Genomic DNA, 15,640 nt, shown 5'->3' on the forward strand with positions numbered 1-15,640 from the left:
AGACAGAGGTGAAGTGACTTACTTGCCTAGGCTCCTATAACTAGTTTGTGTCAAAGGCCAGATTTGACCTCAGGTCCTTCTGACCCCAGGCCCAGAAAAGAAAATAGACTGTGGATAGCATCCTCGAGGTTACAATGGATTAAGTACAATTCCACCCTGGCTTGTAAATCTCTGTCAATGAAGTTGGAACTCTTTATCAAGCTACTAAGGGAATTCAGCAAATTTGGGAGGCTAAAGAGAAAAACTGATAACAGATGAAGTTCCTAGAGACATCAGGAAGAGACCATTGGGAGTTGGCTGGAGCAGACATTCTGATACACACACACACACACACACACACACACACACACACACACACACCCAGGATAGAACAGCATCACAATCTGTGTACAGGGACACTAATGTATACAAATTTAGGAACCTAATTTATTTTTATAATGAAAGTCACTTCAAACATTTAGTCTTTTTAAGAAGCCAACTCTTAAAATCCACCCTCCCCTGCATTGCAGAGATGCTGTAGAATGCTGCCGCATTCATTGTCAGATGCAGTTGGTACATCAGTTGCTTTGTTGAACTGCCTTTCCCCTCTTTTTTCAGCTTTCCTATAAGGAATGCCAGGCTGGATAAGGGGGAAGGGAAGATGATATTTGAAAATGAAGGTGATTTTAAAACAAAAAATATCAATAACATTTTAAAAAGAAAAGAGACATCTCTTTCACGAAGGATGCCTATATATTTCCATAGAACCATTTTTTTCCCTGAGGATGCAGGCCCTTATAAGATATGTCACATTTTTGACTTCACTTGTCATTTCTCAGTTGAGATCTATAAGAGAGTCCCTGTAGAGAGAGACCCCGGGGAAAAATGCCGGATGACCCAAGCCTCCAACCAGGGCTTTATACGGTGTCCTTGGACAAGTCAGATTTCCTATTGAGCCTTGCCTAAGTTTCCTTCTGTTTAAAATGACAGGGTTTGGACTAAAAGAGCCTCTGAATACTGAATCCTCCGTATAACCTAGGGCAACTCACTTCACCCTGGGTCTCAGTTCTCTCCTGGGTAAAATGAAGGATTTGGACTAGAGAGTTTCTGAGGTCCCCATTTCTGCTTCTGACTTCAGGGTCACAGGATCCTGGATCTTACAACACAACCCCCATAAAACCAGAAGGGTGGACGATATTTCTTTAAGAAAAAAGGACTTGGCATAAAGCTTGTGTTTATGACTGTATGTGTATGAGGTGGGGGGAGAGAGTGGGATGGGGGGATACTGCTCTGGTGACTCCTGTAAATGTATTTTTAGCCTGGGCAAGTGTCAGGCAAATTGACACCGTGGGTCCTGGGCCTTGCAGAGCTTGTCACTGCACGGGTAGGGCGGAGGGGACTTGGGCCGAATTTGTTCCTTCTTTATACTTTTGGGAAATTCAGTGTGGCCTGTTTGCTTTAGGTAAGGTATTCTTGTTTCACTGTCTCAAGAGAGGGGTCTTAGCTTATCATGTTCCTAATCCTCAATGGGTTTTTTCCTTATTGAAATAGGAGAGGGAGCCACTGGGTGGAAGCTTGGAACCTCCTTGGGAATGAACTGTTTTCAGGGATTCGGAGGCTTTTCAGTGTTGGTTAAGATATGTCTAACTTTAGTTATCTCCACTTAAAATTTATATATAGTATTATATATACATAACATTGTAAATAGATAGATATAAAATATACTATATATGTATATATAATATGTTTTACTATGCCACATATGTAAATATATTAATATAAGTAAACACACACACAACAAGCTGATGGACATGGGATGTTTTCCATACAGAGGCAAAGACCTTGGATATTATAGGTGATACAAAAGTAACTTCAGCCTCCTGACTGCTTTGTGATTCCCTCTCCTGCTCCTTCATGTAGTCGGGTGCCTGACCAGATCCAGGGCCCGGGGGGGGGGGGGGGGGGGGGGGGAGGAGTGTCTCAGTTGCTGCAGTTTCCTGACCAAGTGAATTTGCCTCAGTTACCTGAAAAGTGTTTCTCTGGCCTTAATCCCCATCTGAGGTACAAGTAAGAACTCTGTGACCCGATTCAGCAGCCAGCTGGGTGTTCTCTGGACCAACCTGCCTGCCTGCATCTCTAAACCAATCCCTTCAGGACCCTAATGCCTGCCATCTGGCTCTATTAGACTTAGTCAATCTTCTCTCTCACTACTCTTGGAAAAAAAAAAACACAAAAGCAATCTTGTTACAATGCCTTTTGTTTTTCTAGTACACCTTTACTTCCCATCCACCCCCTCTAGACTGAAGCCTGTCTTATGACCAAAAAATTAAATTAAGCCAACACTTATCTGAGAATGTAATGTAGGATCCAAGGTCTAAATCTGTAAGGCACTTCAAAAGTGCAAAACCCCATCCTTATACAGAGGAGAAAACTTAGGCCCTGAGAGAGAAAATAAACTGCCTAGGGTCCTATAGCTTATCAGTATGAAGTATGATTTGAACCCAGGTCTTTCTTACTCAAAATCTGGGATAACAGGCTGCCTCACTCCATTCTGTCCAAGTCAAGCCCTCTAGGAGCTAAGAGAGTAGCTGACTTAGATTCCTTCCTTAGATTGACTCTTCTCTGACAAAGGATACCATATCCTGTCCTAGTGTTAATAACTAGCATTTCCTCATCTCACTTTGCTGTAATTCTCCATCATTTCATTCAGATCTCCCTATATTTCTTTGAATCCCTCATCTTTATAATTCCCCATAAGACATAGCAATATTCTGTTACATTCATGTGCCACTATTAGTTTAACCATTCTCAAATCTGTTGCCTGTTCTATTGCTGCCACAAAAGTGGTATTGTCTGCGGTCCCTTTTTTTCTCTCCCTGATTTCTTTGAGGTATTTGCCCAGCAGTCCAATGACTGGCTCGGAGGGGTTGACCACTTTACTCGTCCTCTTAGCATAATTCCAGATGTGCTTTCCATAATGTTTGGACCACTTCCCAGCTCCACAAACAGTGCCTCAGTGTGCCTGTTTTCCTACAGTGCCTCCAACATTGGTCTTTCCCACCTTTTCTCATGAAGTGTGGGGTAAAAACTTCTGTATTATAGGGCATTTGTACATTACCATTACTGGTATGGAGCATGTTTTCCTGAAGTCATTTATAGTTTGCAATTCTTTTAAAAACTTTATATTCTTTGATAATTTATCTATTGAAGAATGACACTCAGTGTTATAGATTTGGGTTAATTCACCGTGTAATTGGTAGATCAGACTTTTATTAGGACCATTTGATGCAAATGTTTTTCCTCCTCGATTTTCTTCCTTTTACTTCTGTCTTCATTGATTGTTATTAAATATTTTTTAGACTCTATGTAGTCGAGTTGTCTCTTGTTTAGTTAAGAATTCTCTGCCAGGTACCACCTGATGCCATTCTTTTCTAACACAAATCCTCTGCTCTGATCAGCTCAGTTATTGAACATTCACCTCCACATGACAGGATCATTTCTACTTTCATAACTTTACCTGAAATGCATTCTGCTTTCTTCTGCCTATCCAAATCCGTCTTACCCTCCAAGACCCAGCTCAAGTCTTACCTCCTCCGGGAAAGCTTCTCTGATGACTTCGGCTGAGATGAATCTCTTTTTAGACTTTATGAAATATTTATTTCTTGTATCATATATTTTGGAATTTGATCATATGCTGTCCTGAACTGGTTTATGTAGCTATAGCTCTGAAAGAGATTATAGGCACCTTTGTTGTTGATCGATCATTCAGTCATATTCAACTCCTCATGACCCTGTGGACCAAAGCACCTCCCCTAGAATTCTGTCCATGGGATTTTCTTGTCAAAGATACTGGAGGGGTCTGCCAATTCCTTCTCCAGAGGATTACCTCTTGTCAGAACTCTCTACCATGACCTAGCTCATAGTTTCTTTCATTGAGCTATGAAGACCTCTCCACTGCGACAAGGAAGTGATCTAGGAGGGGGGTAAGAATATGCTAAATACTTCTTTTTTGTTGTTTGTTTTTTAGAAAGATTTTATTTATTTTGAGTTTTACAATTTTCCCCCTAATCTTGCTTCCCTCCCCCACCCCCCCACAGAAGGCAGTCTGTTAGTCTTTACATTGTTTCCATGGTATACACTGATCTAAGTTGAATGTGATGAGAGAGAAATCATATCCTTAAAGAAGAAAAATAAAGTATAAGAGATAGCAAAATTACATAATAAGATGACGGTTTTTTCCCCCTAAATTAAAAGTAATAGTATTTGGTCTATGTTTAAACTCCACAATTCTCTCTCTGGATACAGATGGTATTCTCTATCGCAGATAGCCCAAAATTGTCCCTGATTGTTGCACTGATGGAATGAGCAGGTCCATTAAGGATGGTCATCACTCCCATATTGCTGTTAAGGTGTACAATGTTCTTCTGGTTCTGCTCATTTCTAGAATATGCTAATACTTCTTATGAGCCTCAAAGTGATAGGTACCCTCCAAATTATTTCTTGAATATAAATGACTCTCTAGTTGCCAGCTGTCTATAATCTTCAGAAGCTTTATTGCAGAGTCTGAAAATAAGGGTGAATGGCAGTAGTTTTTGTTTTGTTTTGTTTTATTATTTTATTGAGGGATTTTTTTGTGGAGGAGAAGGTACTAGAATATTGAAAGTATTCTAGAGAAAGAATAATCTCGTGGCATATAGTTAAAATAAATGAATATATCATATTCAGTTTTAATTTAGGAAATACAGAATCAATTGAGAGATCATCCAGGGGAGGATGACCAGGATGGTGGAATGGCAAGGGAGCACACTATGTAAAGATTGTTTGGAGGATCTGGAAAAGGGACAATTCAGGTCAGGGGAGGGAAGATTAAATAAAATAGGACATCATATCAGTCCTCAAATATTCAAAGAGTTCTGTGTGAAAAAGGGAATATTTTGTTCTAGATGATCAAGAGAACTAGTAGTTGTGGGTAGAAATTGTCAAGAAACAGATTTTATTTAAGAGAAGCCTGCCTAATAGTCAGAATCTAGATTACCACTCATCTGAGAGGGTTTAGAAGGGATTTCTGTTTAGGGGAGAGAGAGAGAGAGAGAGAGAGAGAGAGAGAGAGAGAGAGAGAGAGAGAGAGAGAGAGAGAGAGAGAGAGAGAGAGAGAGAGAAACTTTAAAGCCATGAGATTCCCCAGATTATCTAAGTCACTTTTCCTGGATTTTGTTTTCCCTCTGTGGGAAATATACCCCTCCCCCCTTTCATGCAATCTTTTCTTGTAGCAAAAAAGTACCATTAAGTGAACTAAATAAATACATTGGTCATATCTGACAGCATGTGCCTCACCATCCACTACCTCACTGTTTGGAAGAAAGGGATTGCCATCATTCCTCTGGAGTCAAGACTGGGCAATGCATTGATCTGGGATTTAATGTCTTTTAGTGTGGTTTTCTGTGACATTATTTCAGTCATTTTCTATGTTATTCCATTGGTTTTGCTTACTTCATTCTTTGTTAGTTCAGACAAATCTTCCCAAATTTCTCTAAATTCATTTACCTTTTATTTTTTGGTGGGAAGATAGACATCTGTATTTTCATTCCCTCCAATGAAGACATTCAGTCTACTGATACAGATTAGCAACTGTTCCATAATTTGGAGCCTTGGAGAGTTGCCTAGGGTTATGGGGGTTGGGGAAAGGTTACATCACCAGTAGACATCAGAGGTGGAACTCAAACCCAGATCTTCCTGACTTTAGATGTCCTCTATCCGTACACTGTGACGCTTCCCACTTCATCATTTCTTATGATGCATTTCATTACATTCACATACCACAATTTGCTTAGCTGTTCTTCCAGATGATGACTAAACCCTGTCTACTGGCCATACACACACAGACACACAGACACAGAGACACACGTACACACACACACACACAAAGGCATTGCAATGAATATTTTGTTATATAATAGGAACTTAATTTTCTGTCATTGTTCTCCTTGTGGCATATGACTAGTAGCAGAATTACTGGTTCACAGGCTGTGAAGAGTTTAGTGATTTTTATCTCAGGTCCAAATTGCTTTCAATTTTTCCAGAATGTTTAGATTAATTCCACCAACACTGTATTAACATGCCCATTTCTCCCATTGCCTCTTCAACGTTGAGTATTTCTGTTTGTCATCTCTGCCCACTTGATGGATGTGAGGTAGATGCTCAAAGATGTTGTAATTTGTATTTTTCTCATTAGTGTTTGGAGCATTCTTTAATTGTGTAGTATTAATCCTTCACATTTTTTTTCTGACACTGCTCTTATCTTTTGACCATTTCTATTGGGAAATGACTCTTGCTATGTTTAGGTTACTTTGCTGTATGACTTAGAGAGTCCTCTTAGGAGAAGGATAGGGACTGAACCTGTGAGTTCATTGAAATAGAAAGCTGCCAAATGAGGAAACTCCCCTTACCAATTTCTCTGCAGCAAGCATATAATCTTAGCTGCCTAGAGACTTGGAGAGGAAAGATGACTTCCCTTGGGTCTGTATATCAGAATCAGGACTTAAACACCGGTCTTCCTGGCTCCAAAGCTAGCTCCCTCTTCACTGTACCATGCTGCCTCTCAGTTTAAACTTTTATTCAAGATTATTTGATTCTGAGATTTTCTCATAACTGACATTTCCCTCATCCTAGCTGCTACATTTATTTTGTTCATGCAATAGCTTTTATGTAGTCAGAATTTTCTCCTTTGGTGAAGAATCCACTCCCTCAAAGAAAAACAAACCAAAAAAACAAACCCCAAAACCTCATATGGCCTTATACAGAAGGGAGTAAACAGAATCTGAAAATCTATCTGTATAATATAATTGGAAAAAGAAAAACAAACTGAACGTTTTATAAAACTTAAGCATGACCTGGGAGAAGACTTGAGAAAACACATCCCTCCCTTCACTGCTGGAGGGGGATGGGGGGGTAATAGTTGTGTTAGCTAGTTTTTTAACTACTTTCTTTTTTGGTTTAATTTTTTGTTTACAAGAAAAGGGTCACTAGGTTGTGAAGGGAAGGGATAGATTCATAAATAAATGTGACATAGGAAAATAAGACATAATTAAAAAAAACCCCTCTGACCAAAAATGTGAATGGTTCATCCTTTCATTTTCCTGTAATTTTTTAAAATAATGTGACCTTTCATATTTAGTTGCACTTTTTAATGGCATAAGATGGTGATCTAAACTTAATTTCTGCCAAACCACTTTACAGTTTGCCCAGCTGTTCTCAATGAATACAGACTCCCTCCCCTACTGGTTTATGTTCTTAAGTTTAATGAACACTAGGTTATTGTGCCCTGTTGCTTTTGGGTCTTATCCAATCTGTTCCAATCTACTTTTCCATCTTTTAGCCAGCATCAAATAGTTTGGATGATTACTTCTATATTCCTACTTTTTCTTCATTATTTCTCATGATTTTTGACTATTTCCCTTAAATTAATTTTGTTGTTATTTGTGTAGTTCGACAAAAATAGCCAGCTATTTGACATTGTGCTAATTTTATAGCTTAATTTCAGTGGTAATCATTTTTATTATATTGGCATGGCCTAACCAAGAGCAATGAATAGCTCTCTAATTACTTAAGTCTTTCTTTATTCCTGGAGAGTGCTTTGTAATGTTTCCATGTATGCCCAAGTATGCCTTGGGAGGTTAGATATTTTATGGATTTTGATGTAATTTTAAAAGGAATTTCTCTCTCTCCCTCCTACTGGGTTTTCTTAGTAATACAAGGTCTCCCAAAGTTCTTGGTACAGTTTTGAGCTTTTAAAACTCAAATAGCTTAAAACTAAATTTGAACTCTAATAGCTTTATTGTCTAAAAGCTGTACTAGGACTTTTGGAAAAGCTTGTATGTGAAAAGGCTGATGCTTTTTGTGAGTTTATTTTCATCCTATTTTATTGAAGTTAGTCACTTTTCCCCCTTTTTCATTACTTCTCTAAATATTCAGCATATTGTCTGCCAGTTGAGACAGTTTTGTCTCATCTTATCTTATGCTTATTCCCCAAGAGTCATTCTTCAGGTCAAGCAGTGAGCCTAGAAGGGTTTTTCTCAAATTTTGAGTCTTAGCATTATTGGCATTCACTTTGTGGTCAGGAACTACTGCCTTCCTGATACATTTTGTCCTGATGTGAAAGGGTGATACTAAATTCAAAGCAGGAAACTGCCTTGAAGGAAGTTTGTAAAGGTCAGCAAGGGTTTAGAGGTTTCTGGTCTTTTTTTTCCTTTATAGGATCTTCTTTGATCATTGAACAATTCAGTTCCAAAATGGAAATGCTTTTCTCTCTTTACATTTCCTAGAGAACTTTTACCAAGATGTCTCCTGGTGTTTGCCATCTCCACTCACCCTTACACCTCCACAGCTCGATTTGGTATTATGCTTCTTGGTGGGATAGTGTAAGCACCATCTCAGGGGACAGGCACTATATACTTTTTTACCTTAGTGTTCCCAGCATCTAACATAAGGCCTCACACTTAGTGAGTACTTCATCAATATTTGTTGACTTGCACTTGACATCTAATTCCACTCTCTTTGTTTGGAAATATTTCCATCCTCTTCCCCTTTGTTCCTTACCCACCCACAAATATCTACCTGTCTCATTGGGAATTGCTACTGTTGTTGTAGATCCTCATCCCTTCTTTCTGGAGGAGAGCCTCCTTTATCTTGAGATAAAAGGGATGTTCAAAGATCTTCTACTTCAACCCCTTCATTTTACAGAGAAGGAAGCAGCCCCAGGGAGAGGAAGGGTCTTGCCTTACATGCCCCCTTCCATATTGTATATAATATGAGAGACAGGAGCTGAACCCAGAGTTGCAACTTCCAAAGCAAAACTTTCTCCACTAATGATTTCCTTCCTTTCTCTTATTCTTTATTCTGAAGAATAATGCAATGGTGCTAATGAAGTTCTTAAAAAATAAAAGAAAAATTCAGAACAGAACAATACAAATAATCCATATGAGGAAACAGTAAACAAGTATCTGGGCTCCAAGGAGCCCAAGGTCCTTTGCTTCCCACACAGCCTCCAGGAGCAGGGCCTGTGTGACTCAGTATAATCCCAGCCCCTGCCCATTGCCTACAGCACTTCCCCCTCCATGCTGCCATTAGTATTCTTCATCTCCCCAGGCCAGCACAGTCCGAATGCCAAATAATCATCATCAAATAGTCACAGTGTTCCCAAGCAAGGACAATAAATCTGTTAAATTACAGGCATTTGAAATTTTGAAAAGATTGTCGGCACAGCATGTATATCTACACATACTCCCCCAACAAAGTTCAAAGTGTTATTACTCACTCCTGAACACTGCTAGTCCTTTAGGAAAACAGAAGCCAGAACAAATGGTCAGCCATTGCTGACCCTACTCAAAGCGGAATGTGTTTGGTTCTACTCAGAGATCCTACTGCAGAGGACTTATACTCAGGACAATAAATAAATATCACCAACCCCCCCAAAAAAAATCAAAGACTGATTATGAAGAAATAGGAACATTATATTCACTATGGTAGAATTCAGGATCATGCTTCTCCAAGAGAAGAGTGGTCAGTCAGTCAGTAAGCAAGCCTTTAGTAAATGCCAGCCCTGTGCTAAGTATTGGAGGTACAAAGGTCAGAGACAGTCCCTGCCTTCAGGTAGCTTACCATCTATTGAGGGAGACTGCTATGTACAAACAAGCTATAGCCAAGATAAACTCAAGATAATTGACAGAGAGAAGGCACTAGCTTTCTGGGCATCAATGGGGAAAGACTTTTTTCAAAAGGTGGGATTTTAGCTGGAATTGGAAGGAAGCCAAGGCAGCTGAGAAGGGGAGAAGAGAAAAGAGGAATGCAGGTAGGGAGGCCAGCCAGGGAAAATGGCCAGAATCAGGAGATATGGAATGTTTTGTGTAAGGAGCCACAAGGAGACTGAGTACATGGGGCAGCTGGGGTAAGGTGTAAAAAAACTGAAAAGACAACAGGGGAGGAGGCAATGAGGGAAGGGGATATTGAAAACTTTCAAAAGACGAACAGAGATTTTCTATTTGATCCGGGAAGGGATAGAGAACCACTGGAGTCATTAATTAGAGGGTTCAGACCTGTGGTTTAGAAAGATCATTTTGACAGCTGAATGGAGGATGGACTGGGAGGGGAGAGACTGGAAGCAGGGATTACAGCAACTATTATAATAATCTGAGAGTGAGATGAAGAGGGCCTGCACTAGGGTAGTGGCAGTATGAGAGGAAAAAAGGGGAAGTATACAAGAGATGTTATGAAAAATCAACAGGTCTTGGCAACCAATTAACCATGGGAGTGGGGTGGTAAGAATGAGAAGTCAAAGATGACAGCCAGCTTTCAAACCTGGATGACTTGGAGGATGGTGGTGCCCTCAGCAGTAATTGGGGAGTGAAGAAAAGGGGTGGGTTTTGGTGGAAAGATACTGAGTTCAGTTTTGGATTCATTGAATTCTAGGTGTCCAGTAGGCAGTTGGAGGTGCAGGACTGAGAGTGAGCAGAGATATTAGGACTAGATAAGTAGATCTGAGAGTGGTCAACATAGAGTTCATGTAGGAGATGAAGAGATGACCATGAGAAATCATATAGAGGGAAAAGAGAAGATCCAGCACAGAGCCGTAAGACCAACTAGGGGTAGGGGGTATGACTTGAATGAAGATCCAACAAAAGGGACTGAGAAGAAGCAGTCAGGTAGGAGAACCTGAGAGAGGCGTGTCTTAGAAACCTAGAGAGAAGGAGGGGAGGGCGATCTCACCATGGCAGACACTCTCAAATTAAGAAGGATGAGGACTAAGAAAAGACCTTCTTAAGAACATTGTAAACCATAACAGCAACGTGGGATTGATGAGCAACCTTAATGGACTTGCTCATTTCATCAGTGCAATAATCAGGGACAATTTTAGGGTATCTGCAATGGAGAATACCATCTGTCTCCAGAGAAAGAATTGTGGAGTCTAAACAAAGACCAAAGACAATTACCTTCAATTTAAAAAAAGTTATATTATGTATTACATAATTTTTCCATCTCTTGTATTTTAGTTTTTCCTCAAGGATATGATCTCTCTCTCAACACATTGAATTTTGATCAATATATAGCTTGGAAACAGTGTAAAGACTATCAGACTGCCTTCTAAGGGGCGTGGGGGAGGGAAGTGAGATGGGGGTGGGAAATTGTAAAATAAAAAACCACCTAGAGATTCAGCTAAAATAAATTTCAATAAAATAGCAACATAACAAATAATAATAATGATGATGATGATGATAAAAGACCTTCTTAGATACCAAAGCGATCTTTGGTCACTTTGAAGAGTTTTGATCAAAAGATGAGGTTGGAAGTCAGACTGTCGAGAGTTAAGAAGAGAGTGAGAGAGAGAGAGGAAGGGAAGTGGAAGCATCAGCTGTAGCTGATACTTTCAAAGAGCTTAGTTGCAAAAGGGAGGAGAGATAAGGGATCATAATTAGTGGGACTGAACAGATCAAGTGAGGATTTTTTCCCAATTACATATAAAGATAGTTTTCAACATTCATTTTTTTATATTTTAGGGTTTTTTTTAGGTTTTTGCAAGGCAAACAGGGTTAAGTGGCTTGCCCAGGGCCACACAGCTAGGTAATTATTATGTGTCTGAGACCAGATTTGAACCCAGGTACTCATGACTCCAGGGCCGGTGCTTTATCCACTAGGCCACCTAGCTGCCCCCTCAACATTCATTTTTTATAAGATTTTGAGTTCCAAAGTTTTCTCCCTTTCATCCCGTCTCCCCAAGCTGGCAAGCATTCTTAATATATACTATCATGTTAAAAATATTTTTACACATCAGTCATCTTGTGAAAGAAGAATCAGAACAAAAAGGGAAAACCATGAAAAAGAAAAAAAAGTGAAAATAGTATTCTTTTATCTGTATTCAGCTTCCATAGTTTCTTCTCTAGATGTGAATGGCATTTTCCATCACAAGTCTTTCGGAATTGTCTTAGATCATTATATTACTAGAAGAACAAAGTCCATCATAGTTGATCATCACACAGTGTTGCTGTTAATGTGTACAATGTTCTTTTGGTTTTGCTCACTTCACTTTGTACCACTTCATATAAGTCTTTCCAGGTTTTCTGAAATCCATCTGTTCACCATTGTTTATGATGAAATAAGAGTATTCCATTACATCCATATGCCACAGTTTGTTCAGCCATTCCACAATGGATGGACTTCCTCTCAATAATCAATTCTTTTCCACCACAAAAAGAGCTGCTATAAATATTTTTGTATATGTGGGATCCAAGTGAGGGTTTTTTGAGGATAGGGGAGATGTGGGCATTTTGTAGGAAGTAGGGAAGCAGTCAGTAGACAGGGAAGGAAGGAAGTTAAGTGCTAGAAGGAAGCAATCTGCTAGAGAAGAGTGAATGGAATGAGGTTCACCTATCAAGATAATAGGAGGTATCTGGATGATATGAGATGAAGAGGGAGCCCCCAGGAAATGACCTCAATGTTTTCCTATTAAATATGAGGTAAAGTTCTAGGCTGAGAATGTGGGAGGAGGGAAAGCCTTGGCAGGTTTGGAACTGCTGCTTTGGAAAGTGAGATAGGAAATTGATAAGGCAGGTAGAGAGGGACTGCCTGGCAGCAGTGAGGGCCCAGACAGGATCACAGAGTCACTTTGTGGTAGCTTTATTTGGCAGCATGTGAGTAAGAGTGAAATCAGTGGATGGTGGAAGTGACTTAGGACTTGGATCTGGCAGAGTAAGATTAGCAATAGCATGAAGGGACAAGGGACTTGAGAAGAGGGCAGTGGCATTGTGGATAGTATACTGGGTTTGGATTCAGAAGACCTAGGTTTGAATGCTAGCTACAGCACTTACTGCCTGAGTGACCTTGGGCAAGACATTTCCCATCTCTGGGTTTCAATTTCCTTGAGACTAATTAGAAGTGAATAGAGTGCTAGTCAGCAAAGATGCAAGTTTGAATCTTGCCTCAGATATTCTGGACAAGTTACCTAACCTCTCTAGGCCTCAGTTTCATTCTCTGTAAAATGGTGGAGGTTGGCCTAAATGGTCTCTGAGGTCCCTTTCAGTTGTAGATTGAGGGAAATATCTCTGATTTCATCCCTCTGACCCTCTTTAGAGTTGGGACACCCTCAGGGTACGGTAAAGTTGGCAGCTTTTTCCAGGACTTCTTCTTCCCAGTGTTCACCTGATACCTTCTCCACCCAACCTTGTCATTCTGTACATTCTTCCCTCCACCCTTGCTACCAAAGTGATCTATCTATTCATTATATGCTGAACTCATCTTCTATTTGCTCCATCTAGCAAAGTCCGACTTGGGGGAAAGACCAGAGGGCATCTCCCTCCCTGTTTATAATTAATTGTTCATCTGAGCTCATGCTAATTATCTCACACATTACATTGTAGCACACATAACATGTTTACTACTACTTTCTTGACTTGAAGGTCTGGACCACAGTTTGATCCTCCTTCCTTAGGGGTAGCTTTGTCTTCCCTCAGGTGGGTTTCTGATTGTTTACCTTTGTTTTCATCTTTCACACTGTATCTAGATCTCTGATCCTATGAGAGAGTCATAAAGCATCCCTCTCAGGAATTCAGCCCACCCCACCCCATCACCCCCCCACACACACACAGACACACAAACTTTGTCTTTGTGTATGTGCTCAGAAAAATTGTCACAAGTTTGTACCTTACAGTGTTTCTGTGAAGCCAACTCCCAAGTTTTGTCTACATTGTCTTCCTCTGAATGTATCCCAATACTCTGTATCTCTGAGGACTGGAAGCCCTGCCCTCTTACTGTGGCAAAACTGGACAAAGATTAAGAGTTCTGAGTTTACTTCCTGGGTGGGAGAGCTTTGGGAGCCAATAACCAAATGAGGGGGAGGTTGGCTCTCCTTGGCTAGCTGATAAGGGTGATGACTGGCCTTGCCTGGGGTCAGTGTCCCAGCATATCTTGCGGTGCTCTCTTTATCTTGTTTGGGAATGAGTTTGTTGTGATTTGGCTAACTCATCAGTCACCAGCAGCTTCCTCTGGATGGTTCCTTTTGGAAACTGGGCCTTTTTTAACCCTTGTCTCTCTTTGCCAGGTACTTCCTGCTACACTGAAGTTCATTCCTATGCAGGCTAGAACGGAACTGGAGGACCTCAGGGAAGTGAGGGGTGATGGAGCTGCTGTCTCTCATGCAGCTCTGCTTCTGCCAGGAGAACGACCAGCTCCCTGTCTTCTCCCCCAGCCTTCAGAGCCCATGTACCTCCACTTACCCAGGTGGGTCAGAAAAAAAGATCCCTTTTCTTCAGCATCAACTGCCCCCACTAAGGGCAATGACTGGCTGGGTTTGGGTTTTGTCTGGGTTTTCATTCTAGACAAGCACAGAGGTCAGAAGGATTAGTAGTATTTTAGCTAATGTAATGGTATGTGTGTGTGTGTGTGTGTGTGTGTATGTATATGTGTATATATAAATATATGTCTGTATCCATATATATAATATATATATATATACTTGTATGTGTACATTTTGATGCCTATATGAGTACATATATGTATATGTACTCTTTGGAAAATCTTTCAAAATTTGAAATGACCTACCTCTAACATCACAGGTTTCTTTTCTTTTGCTTGGGAACAGTAAGTGACTGTGGATTATTTGGCATGACTGATATGTTCAGACTGCTGACCAGGGGAGCTAAAGAATAGAGATGAACTGGGGCGCCTAGGTGGCACAGTGGATAGAGCACCGGCCCTGGAGTCAGGAGTCCCTGAGTTCAAATCCAGTCTCAGACACTTAATAATTACCTAGCTGTGTAGCCTTGGGCAAGACGCTTAACCCCATTTGCCTTGCCAAAAAAAAACCCTAAAAAAAAAGAATAGAGATGAACTTGTGGACAGGAAAGCTAGCTGGCTCCCACTTTGGGCAGCGGGTAGGGGTCTGTTGGTGCTGAAGGCCAGTGGGGGCCGGGGAGTCAGGCAGTGTGAGAGGAGTTGTTGCCCCAGGCAGCTGTGAGCATTCAAGGTCTGTGGTTGGGTGAGGAGTGTTGGCTTGATTGGTCTTTCTTCCTCCTGTTGAGCACTTTACCAGCATCACCTTGTTAGTCTTCACAGCAAGATGGAGAGAAAAGGACATGATTCAGAACAGGGTTCCATTCTCTGAAGCACTGAAGCCACTTTCACACACCCACACAAGCACACTTGCACCCACTTGCTTTGCTCTAACTGCTGCTCTCAGATAGATGAATTGCCAGAGGCATTATAAGATCCTTAGACTTACAGCTGGAAGGGGCCCCAGTGGCCATCTTGTCCTACCTTGTTTTACTTATTGAATGAAATTAAGGGTTTTTTTTTTTCAATTAACAAAATCTATTTTCTCTCCCTTTTATATTCTTCCCATTTTCGTTGAGGCAAAGAAAAGCCAAAACTAAAACAAAATTCTTGAAAAATATGCATAGTCAAAGAAAACAAATCAGCTCTCTGTTAGGTCAGCCTATTCCTCCTATAAAGGAGGAAACTGAGGCCCAGGGAGGGAAAGTAACTTACCTAGGGTAATAGCCAGGCCCCTTGATCTAAACCTGGAAGGGAACTTAGAGACCTTTTACTCCAACCCCCTCATTTTACAGAAGGAGAAGCTAAGGCCCAGGGAGAGGAAATGACTTGACCAAGGTCATAT

At 40.6% G+C, this 15,640-nt stretch overlaps 1 protein-coding gene across 6 annotated transcripts in view; it reads left to right on the forward strand.

The window, feature by feature from the left end:
* MORC4 (MORC family CW-type zinc finger 4) overlaps positions 1-15,640 on the forward strand; it is a 40,544-nt gene that overhangs the window by 15,234 nt on the left and 9,670 nt on the right. For 5 of the 6 annotated variants that reach the window (XM_074207953.1, XM_074207951.1, XM_074207956.1 and 2 more), the window contains one exon: positions 14,066-14,244. In XM_074207953.1, the coding sequence (XP_074064054.1) occupies positions 14,096-14,244 (149 nt within the window). In that variant the 5' untranslated portion in view covers positions 14,066-14,095. Of the gene's footprint in view, positions 1-1,342; positions 1,442-14,065; positions 14,245-15,640 lie in introns of those variants that run through there. The other variant, XM_074207955.1, reaches the window with a different exon arrangement.

This window comes from Macrotis lagotis, chromosome X (assembly GCF_037893015.1).
Source record: "Macrotis lagotis isolate mMagLag1 chromosome X, bilby.v1.9.chrom.fasta, whole genome shotgun sequence".
Lineage (NCBI taxonomy): Eukaryota > Metazoa > Chordata > Mammalia > Peramelemorphia > Peramelidae > Macrotis > Macrotis lagotis.